Source organism: Thamnophis elegans, chromosome 7 (assembly GCF_009769535.1).
Source record: "Thamnophis elegans isolate rThaEle1 chromosome 7, rThaEle1.pri, whole genome shotgun sequence".
Taxonomy (NCBI): Eukaryota; Metazoa; Chordata; class Lepidosauria; order Squamata; family Colubridae; genus Thamnophis; species Thamnophis elegans.
Genome location: NC_045547.1, coordinates 53939468 through 53958343, shown reverse-complemented (window position 1 = coordinate 53958343; position 18876 = coordinate 53939468). Strand labels below are relative to the sequence as shown.

Here is an 18876-nt window from a genome sequence, read left to right as displayed (position 1 = left end):
CATCAGGTGTCTTTGTGCCTGTACCTGGACCGATGTGGATGGGAGGAATCTTCCTTCATGGCAATGAATGATTGGACCATGTAATAGACTTGTGGGTGTTGGAGCAGGCTCTTGAACTTTCAATTGGATGAAAAAACTTGGAAGCTTTCAGATTTGGGTTTTCCCAGATGTAATAGCAATAGCAATAGCAGTTAGACTTATATGCCGCTTCATAGGGCTTTCAGCCCTCTCTAAGCAGTTTACAGAGTCAGCATATTGCCCCCAACAATCCGGGTCCTCATTTTACCCACCTCGGAAGGATGGAAGGCTGTCAACCTTGAGCCGGTGAGATTTGAACAGCCGAACTGCAGAACTGCAGTCAGCTGAAGTAGCCTGCAGTGCTGCACTCTAACCACTGTGCCACCTCGGCTCTCTTCCCAATATGACATCTCTAATAAAATGGAACTTTGAGGAAACTCAAACCTTGGAGTTTTCTTTTGTTGGGGGTGTTACTCGGAACCCTGATAATCATATTGACACATCTGGGAAAACCCAAATCTGAAAATTTTCAGGTTTTCCCCACCCAAATGAAAGTTCAAGTCCCTGCCCAGCACCCACATGTCCATCACATGATCTGATCAGGCACCATCTAAAACTGGAGATGCCTCCCAGTCACCTCATCACAGCTGCAGGGCAAGGTGTCCTTGACTATCTGAGAAAGAAATGTTATTTTGACTATAAATCACCCATGCTTCATTTAATCCCCCCCTCCTATTTTCCCACAGTAGAAAATGTGGCAGGCCTGAAGACCCAATGTAAAAGATGCCTTCCAGGTCTGACAGGCTCCCCCCCCCCAGCAGAAAAGCATGTCCTGTAATGAGAGTAACACAGGGAGTTAAAATCATACACCTAACCACCTCTCCCCCCAGAGTGGGAACCTTTGTCTTATCCGGATACTTTCCAATGAACTAAATATTGTAATTGACCCCTATATAACCTAGAGTCTATGATTTTCTTCACTTCATAATGGGTTTCTCCTTGCACTAGGTGGAGAGGTGGCTGGATCTGAGATCTTAACCTAGACCGAAGGGCTGGTTTCAGTAGGCTACAGTGAAACACAGGATGCACTTTCCCTAGTATACACGGGAGGCTAAGCTGATCTGTCACTGGGTTGATTACTTTTACTATTGGAAATAGACCTAAAAATTTAGGTCCCAGTTTTTTACTAGGCAGTCTGAATCATATGTATTTGTCTCCCACTTAGAAGGGGGGTTGAAGAGAACAGTGTTTGTCTGCCTGTTTTTTGTATTTTTCAGCAGCTTCTGCCAGTGCTTTCTATGTATTCTCCCACCCTTTCTTCAGGGACTCCATCCACTCTGTCAAAGTCATTGAAGAGGGGGACAAATTCCATGCCACTGGTAACTTGGAAGGAGTCAATCATGTGTTGCTATGTGTGGCGTTATTGTAAGCCACTTCTGCAAATGATAATAGGTCTGCCCAGTTCTCTTGTTGGTAGTCCACATAGTATCTTATATTCCACCATTACATTCGCTCATTCCACCATGGCATTCGTAGTTGGATGAAAAGTCAAGCTTTGTCCTGGTGGACACAAGTCCTTGTGTGAATCTGACGGATCTCAAGAACTCCGTCCAGAACTTGGCCATAAACTGGACTCTTCAGTCTGAGATGATTTGGGGTATTCCATGCAGTCAGTGGATATTTTTGATGAACAGTTTAGCTAGCTTCTTCGCCGAAGTCTGGAACAAGCGGTAAAGTGGGCTTGCTGGGAAAACAAATCAATTACTGTCCAGATTATTGTGTTTTCCCCATTTTCTGGGAGTTCAACTATAAAATCCATTGCAATTTCTTCCTAAGGTCTGCTGGGGTTTGCCACTTGCTGAAGGAGTCCATGGGGCTGTCCTGGTCTCATTTTCATGGCAGCACAGGTGACACAGCTCTTTATGTAATCTTCTACATCTGCTTTCATCTCTGGCCACCAGAATTGCCTCCTAGTGAGGTGAAGGGTTTTCAGAAATCGAAAATGTCCAGCTGGCTTTGAGTCATGGCTGCACTGTAACATCTCCCATCTCAAGTTCGCAGGGATATACAGTTTGGATACTTTCCATACTAGTCCATCCCTCATGGTCAAGACTTCTTTATTGTCAGTGAGCCAGGGGTTGGTTGGTACAGTGTTTTTTAATGCAGTTGTCAGTTTGTCCTGGCTAAAGTCAGGTGGCCATTTGATTTGGCTTCTGGTAGTTACTTATTCTGCTGATTGTGTAGGAGAAACGATGGCATGGATTACTTCTTCCCGGTGGCTGTCAAACTGCAGTTTTCTTGACAAGGCATCTGCTAACAGGCTTTTTTCCTGCTGGGATGTACTTCAGTTTGAATTTGAATCTCCTGAAGTATTGCGCCCAGCGGACTTTTTTGGGAGACAGTTTTAGAGCTTTGAGATTCTTGTGATCCATCCATACCTCAAAAGGCACTTCCCCCCTCTAGGAAATGTCTCTGAGAGGAGGGCCCACTGAACTGTGTAGGCTTCTTTCTCCCAAATTGCCCATCTCCTCTTGGTATTGGTGAATTTTTTGGACACGTAGGCACAAGCCAGAAGTTGTCCTTTTGGGACTTTTTGCAGAAGCACATCACTGGCATCTCCTTGGATGATGAACTCTTGTTTTGGATCTGGTTGCTAAAGGATCGGCTCCTGGGCAAATAGCCTACTTAAGTTTTTGAAGGCTTTTTGACAGTCCATTGTCCAAGCAAGTTGCTCGTTTGGCTTTTGTGTCATTGGAGGAGACCTGTCTTCAACAGTTCTGTTAGGGGCAGGACAACCTCCAAAAATGCTGAAATAAATTGCCTGTAAACATTGGTAAAGCCCAGAAAGCTTTGCAGTTGTTTGTGAGTGCATGGGGTTGCCAGTCAAGCAAAGCTTTTACTTTTCATAGGCCCATTTCTGCTGAATATCCAGTAGCCTAGGTGATCTAGTGAAGTTTTGTGGAATTCACACTGACAGCTTTGTGTAAAGCTTGGCAGTGAGGAATTTTTTTCAGTACATGGTGTACTAGTTTTACATGCTCATCTACAATTTCACTGAATATAAGAATGTCATCTAGGTAAATGAGGAACCCTTTGTATAGGTGCTAATGCAGCACTTCATTGATCAGCTGCATGAATACTGTGGGGGGTCCTTGTAGGCCAAATGGCATGACTTTAAATTGGAAGCTACAGAGCGGGCAGTTGAAGGCAGTTTTTCATTCATCTCCCTCCCTAATTCTTATGTGGTAGTAGGCTTCTTTTAAGTCTAATTTGGTGAACACCTTGCCCTTGGATAAGTGGTTTAGCATGTCCTTCATGAGGGGTAGAGGGTAGGTGTTCCTAATGCATACAGCATTAATTCCATGAAAATCAATGCAAAGCCTTGTCCTCCCATCTTTCTTCTCTTTGAAGAGTACCGGAGCTGCTACTTTGGACTGGATAAAGCCCCCATTAGGTTGGCATTGATGTATTTTCTCAATTCCTCCATTTCTTTAGGAGTCATGGAGTACATTTTAGGTTTGGGTAGTTTAGCCCCTGGTTAAACTCGATAATGCAGTCGGTTGCACGGTGAGGGGGGAGGAAATTGCAGTCTTCGTCACTAAAAAACCCCCCAATAAGTCTTGGTATTCTTTTGGCACTTGTTGGCTACTGGGTAGTCCGTCAGTAGCAGGGTCTGTGGCTTTGGGTCCACTGGCACCACTAGGGGTTGTGGCTTCTTGGTAATGGTCTGGTTTTATAGGTGGCAGCAACCCAATGCCAATGTTTATTTTTCTATCCCTATCCTCCCAGGTGACTGCTGGTCCCCCTTGTCCAGCCATGTGAGCCCTAATATAATTGATTCAGTCATTTTTGGGGCTATGACAAACTGGATGAGTTGTTTGTGACCGCCCATCTCCATCCTGAAGAGCTTGGTGAATAAGTCTAATTGGCCCTGCTGATTAGAGTCCCATCAACCTGTTCAAAGTAGATGGGGTGCGCTAAGGGTTTTGTGCGTATGCCTTGTGCATATGTTCAACTATGGTGAGGCTGATTAGGCATCAAGTACAGCCCATGTCTATGATGGCCTCTATTTCCAGTTAGACCCCCATTACTGTTACTACTATCTTAGTTTTGATAGTAAAGAGGTGGATGGCTGCACTTACCATTGGGTCATCTTCATCACTGCTTTCCTCATGGGGATTTCAGAGGTTTCACTGGCTGGAGTTCCCTCAACTTCTTGAGAAAGGAGAGGAACATCTACAGCCTGCTTGGCAAGTTGTCCTTTATTGGGCTGCTTCTGTGTGGTTCTTCTCATCCCAGCTGTGTGTGAGACCTGGAAGCCATCTTTTACCTTTTGGATTTCAGACCTACCACATTTTCTACTGTGGGAAAATGGGAGGGGGGATTATATAGAGTATGAGTGATATGTAGCCATAACAACATTCTTTCTCAGAAAGTCAAGGTTGCTTTGTCCCTGCACCTGGATGGATGTGGATGGGAGGAATCTTCCTTTGTGGCAATGAATGATTGGACCATGTGATAGACTTGTGCGTCTTTGGGCAGGGTCTTGCACTTTCAACTGGGTGGAAAAACCTGGAAGCTTTCAGATTCAGGTTTTCCAAGATGTGCCAGTATGACATCGCTAATAAAATGGAACTTTGAGGAAACTCAAGTCTTGGAGTTTTCTTTTGTTGGGAGTGTTACTTGGAACCCTGACTGAAGGCAGGGCTTGGGGAACTGGGGATGGGGCCAAGCATTCAGAAGCCCAGTGTCTGTGCTGGCCACACTGGCAGCATTTGACAGTCCTGGATGGTGTGGGAGGCTGAACTTTGGCTTTTTTCACTTGGGCTCAACACCCCAGTGGCCTTCTCACTGGGTTGTCTGCAATTGGCTTCCTGTTGGGGTGGAGTTCTAGGTCCAAGGCGACAGCTGTGTTGTACCAAGCCTGTATACATTCAGTACTCCCCCGAGTCCTCCTCCAGTACTCCCCCTACCAATGCTTTGGCCATGGGCTGCTGCACAGGTACCACCCCACCCCCACTGCCTACTGTAAAGTAAGATATCCCCCGAAACACAGTAGTTTTCGCCTGAGTGATGTGATTGAAGACGCCGGGTCTCTGTTTCATTTCCATCACTCGTCTCATGGGCTTTTGAGAAGATTTTTCACCCCCTGGAAGGAAGTTGAATGAAAACCAGACGTGTTCCGGAAAACACAGATTTCTTATAACCCGTTCGCCGAACTCAACAAAAAATTAGGTATCAGTTCTGCCAAACTGGAGTGAACCAGCTGTATCCCACCACTGGATAAGAACATAAAATATGATCTCTCTATATATCCCTCTAATATACAACAACTCTCAAGTCTTCCTACTTTTACAAAAGCAGCGAAAGCTTGGTAGTTCCCTCAGCCATTAAAAGCCAGTTGAGTGGTGTTTTCCCTCCCCCCTTTAATGGCAGTTTATTGTGCACTTTGCCACCAATTTAGATTTTGTATTTATATACTGTCAGCTGATTGTTATATTAGTTTGTTTCTTCTTGATTTATTGTGTTTATCTTGTACCCTGTACCCTCAGATTTACACTGACTGAGTTGGGCAGATTTATACATCTTAAAATTAAAGAAACATTTAAATAGTCTTTTTTAAAAAAAATTCAATCAGTCAGAGAAGCTACTAATTCTTGTTGCAAAAAAATTCAAATTGACGTAGATCTGTGGTATAAAAGCTTCTATCTAAGATACGTTCTTAGGTTTATTATACAGATTTGAATAGATATTAAGACATTGAAAGTTTATGTCATGAAAGTAACTATATAAATAATCTACATTTTTAAGAGAGATAATAGTCTTTTAAACATTTTCTTCTTTAAATGATTTACCATGATTCAAACACCATCTTTCAAAAATGTTTGGGATAAACACAAGGAGAGACAATTCAGATCCTTGCATTATTTAACTCAAATTTAGTTTCTTGTATTGCTCTCTGTAAATTATATAAATTAATATAAATGGTAGGCCTCTAGCTAATTGTTACAAGCTGACATGTAATTTAAAGTAGTTAATTCCTGAAGGAAGGAACCATCTTTGAAACAAACTGCACCAGGCTAAGATAATAGTCTCTAAATTTGTAGACATTACCAGTCATCCAGGTCATCGCTGCCCCAAAGGTGTTTATTCTGGAAGGTAACTGGGCTTCTTGTTTTTTCTTTGAAGACATTTCACTTCTCATCCAAGAATATTAAATATTATTAAATATTATTAAATAAATATATAAATATAATATTATTAAATACTATATTATATAATATAAATCCTTCCATTCCCCACTATCCTGTCAGAACTGAAGAAGCTTCTTGAATGAGAAGGGAAATGTCTTCAAAGAAAAAACAAGAAGTCCGGTTGCCTCCAGAATAAACTTCCCTTTTGGGATAATCCTTGGAACTTTGCATATTCTGACAACAGTGAGGAATATTAGGGTACTAAATAAACATACAGCTAAATTGTTAGTGAAAGCTTTATAGAAAGAATAAATTAGATTTATTCATAGATTATTCAATTATTAATTAGATTATTAGTAATAATAAATAGAAAATGCTGTTAATACATTGTAATAATTTAAAGTGGTGAGATATAAAGAAGGAGGTACAATCATAAAGAAGATATAACAGATTTTCCTGAAAGCAATTACAGTGTATTTGTGTGTATTATTGTGACAGTACAAATAATAAATTCGAGTTCTATATTTGTACTCTATATTTGTACTCTTATCCAAGAACACAAATAATTTGTACAACGTTTATCTATGTATATCTCTGTTTAGGAAGATTTATACCATCTGTTTTTATTTGATTTATTTGATTTCTTTAGCTAACCATCTCAGCAAGCAAATGTTCTTATTCCTGTTTTCAATATAGGCAATGATAATTGCTTTTACATCGGATATGATTCCACGCCTGGTTTACTTCTGGTCATTTTCAGTCCCACCCTATGGAGATCACAGTAGCTTTACCATGAAGGGATATATAAACAATACTCTTTCTATTTTTGCTGTATCAGATTTCCGAAATGAAAGCAAGCCACATGCTCTTCCCGTATTTGCCAATTTAACAATATGCAGGCAAGTCTATATCCTGATTAAAGTAACTAGATAGGAACAAAATCAGTATGCCTTTGATGTTAGGCTGTGTAAAATAATGGAAATTAAAATTGCTAAAAGGAAAATCAAGGTCTTTTAGTTCTGCGCAACTATTTTTATTATCTTACATAATAATATAAAAGTAGCATGATGTAATTCTGCAACTCTGATATGGTTGTTTATTTGGTTGTAATTTATTCTGATTACATTACATATAGCGTGTTAGGTTAAAACCAGAGAAATAGGTATCTTTTGCTCCCCCTTCTGGTCTTTGTACATTATTGCAGAGACATTTGAAATAATTGTTTGAATGACTTTCTTTAACTATGTTAGATATCGAGATTTCCGAAATCCTCCTGGACATAAACATCAATATGAACATAATATTTATTACTGGCATGTTATTGCAGCCAAGTTAGCATTCATCCTTGTAATGGAGGTCAGTATATTTATTTGTAAATCTTAATCCCCCCCCCCAATGTTTGGTATTAAAAGCCCTGTCAGTATCTGTTTTATATTTCTTATAACTATCCAGCTTCACTTTCTCTATCCTTGTATCACAGCCTATTCATTCTGCCAGCCATCATAGATTACCATATACAATCTGAAAATTATTAATAGGAGCATGTTATTTAAGGGAACACTACACAATCTTGCTATTAGGGTGTCTCCAAATAATTTGTTACCCATGCTTACTGATATACAGATTCTATTTTGTGTAATTATAAAAGCTGACAAATATGTCAACTCTCAAATATCAATTCATAACAGACATGAATGTATGTATGGATATATTCACTTGTACTTTGACAGGTGCTAAATTCTATACTTTAAGCATTATCTCTGATATTATTAACTCTTCATCCTGTTTTACTATCATTTTTTAACCAGATCACTCCATCCATACTTTTCTGATTCTCACTACCCTGTTTCCCCAAAAATAAGACATCCCCGGATAATAAGCCCAATTGGGCTTTTGAGCACATGTGCTAAAATAAGCCCTCCCCTGAAAATAAGCCCTCCCCAAAAATATTTCAACACAGCAGCAGCCATGAGGTGACCACTCTCACTGCCTCCTGCACCTCAAAAATAATAAGACCTTCCCGAAAATAAAGCCAAGTGCTTATTTTGGGGGTCAAAAGAAAATAAGATCCTGTCTTATTTTTGGGGAAACACAGTATTCTCATGATAGACACCTGTGTTTTGTTTTGTTTTCCTGCCTTGTCTCTTGTCGTTTTTGTCTATTTTTATATTATTTTTATTTTTTATTTTTTATTTTTATTTTTTATCTGTCCTTTCTTTTTTTTCTTTTTTTTGATTTTTTCCTCTCCCACCGGTGTGGGCAGGGATTGTTCAAGATTATTTCTTTCATCAATATTTCTAAATAATAATTACAGTTAAATGAAAATGGATATATAATAATGTTTTAGTTAATATGAGTTATATTGGTTGACTGTGGAGGAGATGTACCAAAACTTATCTGTAATTGATTGATACATTTTCTACAGATGTAAAGAAAGATGTGTACCTGTTTTAAACTAAAATTAAAAAACATTTATTTAAAAAAAAAAAATAATAATAAGACCTTCCCGAAAATAAAGCCAAGTGCTTATTTGGGGGGTCAAAAGAAAATAAGATCCTGTCTTATTTTTGGGGAAACACAGTATCAATTTTATACTAAAAATTTAAAGATTGTTTTTATTTAAATGAAAAGACTTTAAATCAATTTAATTTTACTTTCACTGTTCTTAAAGATATATGATATATGCACTTTGTGGGGAAAAATGTTCAATGAGGATAAAATTTGTATTTTAAAAAAAATCTTTCCTATGTTGTATTATCCTAACAAAAATGGCAATGGTTCTTCCATATAATTCTTTAGGATGAAGGATAAAATTAATTTCCAAATAATGCATATATGGATGCTGCCTTTTCATTATTTTTGTAATGACTGAGATAGGAAAAAACAAATCTAATTTTAATGTTAAGGAGATGGTATTAGAATGCAATGCTCCCATACCCTATATATACAATAATGGCCACAATGCCAGTAGTTTAGTAGTAATCAAGTGCTGAATTAATGGAACAGAAATTGCCAACTAATTAACCTTTTTTTTAACCATCCTGCAACACTGCATAAAAAAATATTTTACTTTTCAGTTGAGCTGAGACAATTGCTCTGTGAGATACATTTTGTTTCTGGAGATCAGATCTCTCCATCACAATGAATGATAAGAAACAGCATTATACACCTTTCACATTAATCAGATAATTACAAACTGGGGTCTATCAATTTTGCTTTTTTTCCACTCCAGTAATACTTGTTCATTGTATGAAACTGATTGTCTTTCTATTGACTTTTTTTCAGCATGTTGTCTACTTTGTGAAGCTTATCATTTCATATACCATTCCAGATGTGTCAAGGAAAACTAAGAGCAAAATTAAACGGGAGAAATACCTAACACAAATACTTCTTCATGAAAATCCTCTAAAAATTATTAAAAAAAATATGGGGAACATTGCTGACAAATTATTAAAAGGAGCAGAGACCACTTTACAACCTAAATGTGAATAAATGCTAGTTAGTTACAACATCTAATAATGAATTAAATATTCTAAGAAATCATCATGAGTTGGATTAAATATTCTAAGAAATCAACATGAGTTGGATTAAAAACTTAATAGGTCAACACCGGAAGAGAATACATTTAACAGAACATATACTTTTCATATGTACTCATACATTCTTCCAAGTTGTTTTCTGGTTTGGAAATTTTGTCTTAAAAGTCTTGATATATATTATTAATCCACCCAACCAAACATCATTTTAGTTCATGAACTTATTGGAAAAATCAATTAGTTGTTATTATTTCCATTTTCATATAAAAATTTATTCGGTATTTCAGGATCTGTTGGACAAGAAGAAAAGAGTAGTTGAATTTCAAGTCAATTTTCTACTATAGTGGGATGTATGCTGTAATATGAAATCATGCAAAAATCTCTGGGAGCAGTATGAAATAGAGCACAATAGATAAAGATGCATTAATATAAACTGGCAGGTGACTTACGTAAACTAGAAAGAGACATATCTTCCAAATGTTTACAATAGAACCTTGTAAAAATAAGTTGTAGCGAGTTTGACTCAATTACTATTCTAGAGTGTAGAAAACTTTATATAAGTGCTGTGAATTTATATTCAACCTAGTATTTTATTATGTTTACCATATTTCTGCATAAGGTAAGGCAGTGTGAAAGAAAACACCTGCTGATCTAAATTAGCGGTATGTGCACTTTCTAATATATAAAAGCACTCTCTGATATATAACAACTTCATAAGAGTATGGATATGTACAATTTGGTATAAAATTTATTTTACGGTGTTGATTTTTTATTTTCAAGTTTATGACTTCCTTTTGTGATCGCTGTATATGAATTGGTTATATGGAATTGTAAGAACACAAATAAGTGTATGTGCAGTAAATTTTTGAAAAGATCAAAAATAGACAACATTATGACATGGTATGAGCAAATACTCAGATTCCTATGATCAACAAGTCAGAATATCCTTGACGTTTTAGATGTTTGATTCTTATAGAACATAGAAGATAGGAAGACCAACCATCTGGAATTGTGCCAAATTGTCCAGATTTTAAAATGTGCCCTCCATCCATATTTACTCTCTGGCAGATTTTCCTTTTGTCAACCATTTTGTCTGCTGTCAGCTTAAAGCAGAATAAAATGTGAATTAAAATATAAAACTGAGATGTGGCAGAAGGGAGAGATAAAAGCCTGCTTGTGAGACATGTACAAAAACAGGAAATAGTCAAAAGCCCTAAACCACAGTCCAGCAAAAGTTCTTATGTCAAAAGCCCAAAACCACAGAGTTCAGCTAAAGTTCGTACAGAGACACGTAGTCAGTACCTGTGGCCCAAGACAAAAGACGAAATAAGACAATATCTACTTAGAAGACATCTTTTCTCAAGGTAACCGATAAGAAATGAGTTAAGTGTTTCCGTGTTGCGCTGCTTTTGAGAATGTATAAGAATGCGTGCTTCCATGAGAAGGGTTGTTCAGAAGTTGCATTCTAGCCTTTGACTACTTTTCTGAACCTGTCTGCCAATAAACGTCTCCTTGATCTTGAGACATCTAAGTCCTGTCATTTTCTGCAACAAGCTAGCTTGCTGCTTGCTGCCATAGAAAAGGGGAGAGGGATCAATAGAGAATTTTTCATTCCAGTTTTGTAACTACAGCCTGAACTTTGCTTATCTCTCTAAGGTCAGTTCTTCTAGTTTTGGAAGCCCTCTGGTTGCCTAGCTACAAGAGTGTTGGGCTGTACAGTTTGTTTCAAGTTGCTATTTTTGCACACCTTGCCTGTTTTCATGAGCTTCCCCACAGCTGGAATTTCTTGCTTTCAGTTCATTCCTAATAAAAGTACTTTTCTCTAATTCTATGGAGCTGAGGATTTTTCTTTCCTAGGAAATGGACAGAGGCAGCACTGACATTAGGCAAGCTCTGCTTTAATGCTCAACCCGGAGACAGCAGTCTACCATTGGGACCAAGCATCCAATGTCCAACCATGGGATTGAGCTGGAGGAAACTGGATATTCAGCCGACTTCCCCACTAGACCACACCATGCTTGAGATGAGGCAGAATGGCAAGAGGAGCTGGACTTCAATGAGAAGCCCAACAGGCGATGGGGAGTCGAAGAGCCCAAGAACCTCTTGCACAGACAACTACCCAAAATTCATGTTTCAACCCAGACCAATCTGCACAAGCTACTCCACCTGTACGAACTGCTCCTCAAAGGCTCCGGGCCCCAAAGATCTCAGCCTTGGGGGTTAAGTACGGGGGAGACCCTGAACAATTGGGGTTCTTCCTGGTGCAAGTCTGGAACTACATGCAGGAGTATGGAATCAAACTGGAGATGGGAGAAGCCCAAAAAAGATGGGTAATAAACATGACTCTGGAGGGTACAGTGGCTGAGTGCAAGTGGAGAGTCCGGGTCTCAGGAATCCCAGTTGTTGTTGGTTAGTTTTGGAGAATTGGTCAACATTCCGAGCAGTGCCCTAATAAAAGCAGGAGCCCCAAGCCATTTAGCAAGAAAAATCCAGTTGTTTATTAGGAGTGCCATGTTGGCACAAACTAAGTGAAGCCAACTCTGACTTCACCCACTTTACATCTTGCCTCTGACCCTGCCCCAGCAGTTGGGAAGTTTCAGTTGCACTGTGACTGGGTTGATAATCTCTACTATAGGGAATGGACTTATGAATTTACGTCCCAGATTCTTGCTGGGTGTCAGGTGCGACTTCATTTAATAACCAGGAAAGAAACCACTCAATCCCATTTGTTTGAAATTAAGTGTACTTTTACTAATTATAAATGAGCAGTTGCGAAGCTAAGCTGAATCTGGTTAATTAGGTGCGAAAGCAAAGAATATCATGTATAATTCAATCCCCTCCCCTTGGCACCCCAGTCCATAGTCCAATTATAATTCACCCAACAGTCAGGTGGGAGATATCTTCAAAAAACATCACCAGGATGGAATGCTGGACAGTTAACCTTGGCGGGAAACTCCCTTCCTCCACATGCGCAGTAAGATGGTCAGATCAGCGTCTAGAATCTTCCTCCAGCACATAATGATTCCCTTCCCAAATACCATGCCCTCCCTCCCACTTTCAATGGCAGCCGAAGCAGGAGCAAAGCAGAGGCTGACACTGGGGAACTTTAACCTTAAGTATTTGGTGGAGAGGTGGGTCTTCTCCCCCCAACTGGCAAGCAGAAGACTGCGTGGAAGGCAGGGAAGCATGGCAGGGCTGCAGGGAATGGAGCAAGTAGCCTGCTCCCTTCCCCACGGCCTTGCCATGCATCCCTGCCTTCCATGTGGCCTTACCAGCAGTCCCCCACGCCTGCTTGCCTTCGGAACTCAGCGACCAGTCCGGCTTGGCCAGTGGGTGGGTGGCCCTTGGTGGAAATGCAGATGTTGCGCTGGGGCTAAGAGGGGTGGTGGTGGCAATGCTGCATGAGGGCAAGCGGACATCCCGGGGCTGCTGCACATGCACCCGCTCCATTTCTGCAAAGGCAGAGCCCCAGGCAGGGTGATCCAAAGAGAGGGGGAGGATGCTGCAGAAAAGGCTGCCTTCCACCTGGGCCTGCAAGCCCCTCATGCAGTCTCTGTGGGGCTTCACAGAGAGAGAGAGAGAGAGAGGGCGGGTGGGAGGGAGGGAGGGAGAGAGAGTGAGTCTGTGTCTGTGTGTGTGTGCTGCCAGGCAGGAGCATTTGGCTCAGTTGTTCCCTGGGCAGCAAAGCGGACTGACTAAAAAGGATGAAGGGGGTCTTTGGTGGAGCTGATCAAGGGAGCAACCCTTGGCTTTTTGAGCCCAACCATGGTTGTTGGCCCTTGCTTTGGGGTGGGAGGTGGGTGGGCCCAAATTGTGCCTCACTGTGAGTGTCTCTCAGCCGTTGTGTGCAGGGAAAAACCTTGCATAGTAAAGAAAACCTCGTGAGTGTGAGGCAATTAACAGTTTCTCAAACTCCAAGGCTACAGGCACCCAGGGAGGGGGGGATTCTGCCCGTCTGCCTGCCCCCTCGAAGAGCAACCTCAGAGGTTTTCAAGCTCGTCTGGAGAGGCAAAACCCTGAAAAAGCCACAAGATCTGGAGCTGCCAGTCTTCAGTAAGATGCACATCTTGTGACCCACCATGCCATGCCTCATTCCCTGCCCCACCTGCCACCCCCAAATTGCATCCCACTGCCAGCATCTCTCAGCTGTTGTGTGCAGGGAAAAACCTTGGACAGTAAAGAAAAACTTCCCAATACGGCGAGAAGTTGTTAATTGCCTCACATTCACAATAAGTTTTTTTTACTGTGCAAGGTAGAACGAGCGAGCAGAGGTGGAGGAACTGCAGGGTGTTGATCCAGTTGACTGGGATGCATCATGCCATCAGGTGGTGGGGATGAAACTGGGGAAGCTTCCAGGACGCACCCTGCCACAGCACACCCTCATGAGGTGGAGGTGAAGCCAGGGAAGCCCCCTCCCCCCCGGGATGCCTGAGAAAGCCTCCAAGATGCATCCCACCACAGCACGCCATTGGGAGGTGGGGGGAAGCCGAGGCAGCCTCTGGGATGTCTGGGGAATCCTCTTGGACACATCCCACCACAGCACGCCGTCAGGAGGTGGGGGTGAAGTCGGGAAGCCTCCAGGACACCTGGGGAAGCCTCTGGGATGTACCCTGCCACAGCACGCTCTCAGGAGGTGGAGGTGAAGCCGGGGAAGCCGCCAGGATGCCCGTGGAAGCCTCTGAGATACACCCCACCACAGCACACCATTGGGAGGTGGGGGTGAAGCCGGTGAAGTCCCCTGGATGCCCGGGGATGCCTCGGGATACACCCAGCCACAGCACACCATTGGGAGCTGGGGGTGAAGCCAGGGAAGCCAGAAAGTTTGTGCCCATTGTGATCCTTCCTGCGAAATTGCAACCCTGAGCCGCTGGAGCAAAACTGAGTTGACACGAGGAGTCTCCGCATGTTGCACCCCCTCCCAGCCTTCGCCCATGCCTCCACACCATTTTCAGGTACCCAGATTGCCAGACTGCCCCACGTCCCCACTGTGGCTGCAACGGTTCACCCACAATACCGCAAAGCCCTTATCCGCGCCGACATAAGCGCAGAGGGCAAATCCGCGCTGTCCGAAGCGCTAAGGAAAAAGGCGACCCTAGCGCAACAACATAACCGCGGAGGGCAAATCCACGCCTTCTTTTTTTTTTTTTAATATATTTTTTATTCATTTTCACATTCAATTTTACAATCACTTATATACTGGATATTTGCTATAAAAAAAGAAATAAAATAAAATAAAAAAGAAAACACGATTCATCATCATTCAGCATAAGACAAAACCCCACCTGACACTTCCAACCTCCATACACCCCATCTTCCCCCTCCAACTTTCCTTTCCTCCCTCTAACACTCCCCTTTCCTACTTCCCTTTCCCCTCTAACCTTCCTTCTTACACCGTCCTTACATTCCCCTCTCACTCCCTCCTTGCTCCTCCCTCTTCTTTCCTTCTACCTCTCCCCTTGGTGTATTCCTTTATTCAACTCTTATTTATTAATATTGAACTATAAAGATAGAAAATAGGAAACAAAATATGATAAAAAGAGAAAGAAAAAAAAAACCAAGGAAAAAAATATAAAGAAAGAAAAAAAAGAAAAGACAACCGTATACAAGTGCATTCTTCTTCTTATTGAAACTATATTACCACCCACCCACCCCCCATAGGTCCCCCTCCCTAGTCCCCTCCGACTTCCCAGGGCCCACACCTGGCATTGTCCTCTGTCAAACCCCTTCTAAAGTATCTTGTGATCCTATGAGTTAAAAATAAAAGTAATATAAAAAAAAATTGATACAAAAAAAATTACAAATTATAAAAAGGAAAAGAAAAGAAAAAAAAAGAAAAAAGAAAAAAAACTCTTTGTATTAAGCTCAGCCCCCAATCTTTATTAATGTTTAAGCAGTATAAATCATTCTATATATATTTTATTCTCGTCTCTTGCTTCTTTGTTATTTACCCGAACTTCCTGTAGACTCCCCAGTTCATCTTCCTTAACCTTATATTCAAATAAAAATTTATGCAAATTTATGCAGACATCAGTTTTCGATCTAGCTCAAAATAATCTCACCAAACTTTCCTTCCTAGTAGGATTTAAACAGTGTGGATCATTCCACCTGTTCAAATAATAATTTACCCAAGAATCAGTTTACATTCTGTCTCGAGATAATCTCACCAAGCTTTCCCTTCTAATAGAGTTTAAACAACGTAGATCATTCCGCATGAATTTTACCCTCATCCCTTGCTTCTCTGATATTTACCACAACTTCCTATAGTCACTCCAACTAATCTTTCTTAACCTTATATTCGAATAATAATTTACACAAGAGTCAGTTTGCCTTTTAACTCAAAGTAATCTGATCAAGCTTTCGCTACCCCTCCACCTACCCCGCGTTACCTGGCTCCCTTCCTCCCAAACCAAAATTCAGTAAAATTACCATCTCCACTCTCTTCACTTTAAAGTCCTGAACAATTTAAGTTAAAGTTCAAACATATAAGTCCCGTGAAATGTGTTCAACATCCGCTCCACGTAATTCAGTCCCAATATCACACCACCAGTATCCAATTCCGCTTTTTCAACCGGAGAGAGATCGCAAACCCCCATTCAATCCACAACTTTGAGAAATATTTTGAAATGTCTAGTAGGAAAACATCGTAGTCTAGAGACTGAATATCTTGCAAATTGTTGGGTCTAAACAGGATTACCGTATCTTACACCAAACAAATATTTTAAAGACATAGCTAAATCCTCGATCTCCGCTCTTCTGCTTCTCCAGGAGGGGGAGAGCTACACCCTCCGTCTTGCAGCCATATGGTCTGCTGCTTGCCTTCCCCTCCGCCTTGTCTTTCCTCTTTTCCGAGTGAGTCAGGAAGTCCCGCCTTCAAAGTCTTATAATAGAAATCTTGAGCTTCCGAAACAGAATTGAGACGAAATCTTTGATTCTCAAATGTGACCGTGATGCCAGCTGGTGCTTCCCATTTATACTGAATCTGGTGTTTTCTAAGCTCTTCAGTTAGAAAAGTATAGTCTCTTCTTGCTTTTAACATCTGGGATGGTATTTCTTTGAAGACAATCAAATCCTGCCCATCAACTCGCAACCTATTGTTGTAAAACTTTTGTATGATCGCATTTCTGGATTCTTTTGTGGAGAAATATATAATTATGTCCCTCGGGAGCTGTCGCTGTTCTGCTACCAACGAATTCTGGCGATAGATTTTCCGAATCTGCCAATCAAAATTAAATCCCGGACTTCCCACCGCATGGCTGAAGGCCTCAACAAAAGTCTGTTTCAAATTCTCTCGCTCCTTTTCACGCAATCCTCTGACTCTTATTGCAAATGCCTTCCTGTTAAAATTTATCATAACGAGCTGTTCTTGAGTATCTCTAATTTTTTGTTGTAATGTTTGCATGTTAGTAGTCAAATTAGAATTAGCCTCCTCCAAACTTTCCAATTTATTCTCCATTTCAGCGGTGTAATCTGTCAGAGCAGACACGGCTACAAACGTATTCGCCTTCATTTGGGCAATCTTAGTCTTTAAGTTATCATATAACTCCAATACAAATTCTTTAATTTCCTGTTTAAAGTCATTAAGCATTTGAAAAAAAAATTCCTGTGTTAAGAAATCTCCAGTAGAGGGCGTAGGAGACAAGGGCAGCGATTTTGTAACAGATTCTTTAAGCACATTCGTAGAAAAACGCTTCGGCTTTGACCTGGGAGCCATCATGAGTAAAGAGATAAACAAATAAACAGCGCTCTCGCTCCCCTCAATTTCCAAAAAAAAATTTGTTTGTAGATTTTGGGTAGTTAATAAGGAATAGTCTCCAGGAAGGTAAAGCCGGCTAAGTACATCCCCTATCAGTCACCAACGGAGAAAAATCGCCATTTTGTAATGCGTTTAAACAAAGAAGCCTCTAGGACAAACGAGGCTGGTGTTTAAGATAGTAATAAAAGTAAAACCTCTCAGGGGTGGGACCCGCTCGTATTAATCATAACTTCAAACAACTTTGCTTTGTCCTGAGGGGGGAGTCTCCTGTCTAGGGCTGCAAAAAAAGCAGCTGAGAAGAACTGGCTGGAGATAAGGGCTCAGCTAACGCTGGATCTAATCTCCGTCCACAGCCAAAAAAAAGGAAGAAGGCTGTGAACTACGAATAGACCCTAGCCACTGGGCTTCTCCCTGCCCCTTTCTTGCCAAAAAGGGGTGATATCTTTGATCTTATTTAGATATACAGACCAGATCTCTGAGAGGAGCTCCGTTGAGCCCCCTTCGGCGACAGGCTCCGCCCCCGGAAGTCCAAATCCACGCCTTCTGAAGCACTCAGCACCCTAACCCTAACCCTAAACCTAACCCTAAACCTAAACATAAACCTAACCCTAAACCAAACCCCTAAACTTAATCCTAACCGTTACTTTAGTTTAAATCGGCTTTCTGCCACCACACTGTTTTAAAGCGCCCTTCTGTCGCCGCACTGTTGTCGCCGCGGTGATGACGTCGCGGTGATGACGTCGCGGCTTTAGCAACGTGGTTTTGTCGCCGCTATTTTGATGAGCGTGGTTTTGTCGTGCCACGGGCTGCAACACCAGCTGCTTTGAAAGACACTGGCCCATTTGGGGGGGGGGGCACAGCCGGCAAGCTTTGCAGCCACATGGCTATGAAGCTTGCTGGGCTGGGTGGCCCCTTCCCCACTGGGCTAGCATCTTCTGAAGCTGCCGCCATTGCAGCCATGGTGAGGATGGGATGGGGGCAGTCCATCAAGATGGGTGCCCGAAAATGGCATGGAGGCACGGGCAAAGGCTGGGAGGGGGTGCAATATGGGGAGGGCTCCCTGCAGCTCATCTGGGCTGCAGCTGAGCCCGCTGCTCTGAGCCAGTGGACGGAGGCACCACGGCTGTAAGTGTGCTAACCTTGCCCTCCCTGAGCACCGGACTCCACCATTGCTCCTGCCTGGCTTGCCCCCGGCTGGCTCCTGAGCTAGAAGGCAGCAGCTGGTTCCCCCTGCCCTCCGGATTGCCAACATGAACATGGCTCTCTAGGAGCTGCAATGGTGGCAGCTTTGTCCCAGTGGCTACGAGGCCACCTGGCCCAGCAAGCTTCGTAGCCAATGGCTGTGAAGCTTGCCGGGCTGCCCTGTCCCTGCCGC

At 41.8% G+C, this 18876-nt stretch overlaps 1 protein-coding gene across 1 annotated transcript in view; it reads left to right on the top strand.

Moving 5' to 3' along the window:
* The window catches only part of ANO6 (anoctamin 6), a 136488-nt gene extending 126784 nt beyond the window's left edge, over positions 1-9704 (top strand). Inside the window, exons 21-23 of the mRNA XM_032221836.1 lie at positions 6909-7111; positions 7463-7568; positions 9498-9704. Coding sequence (XP_032077727.1) covers positions 6909-7111; positions 7463-7568; positions 9498-9704 — 516 coding nt within the window. The remainder of the gene's footprint in view (positions 1-6908; positions 7112-7462; positions 7569-9497) is intronic.
* Positions 9705-18876: the final 9172 nt, after the last annotated feature.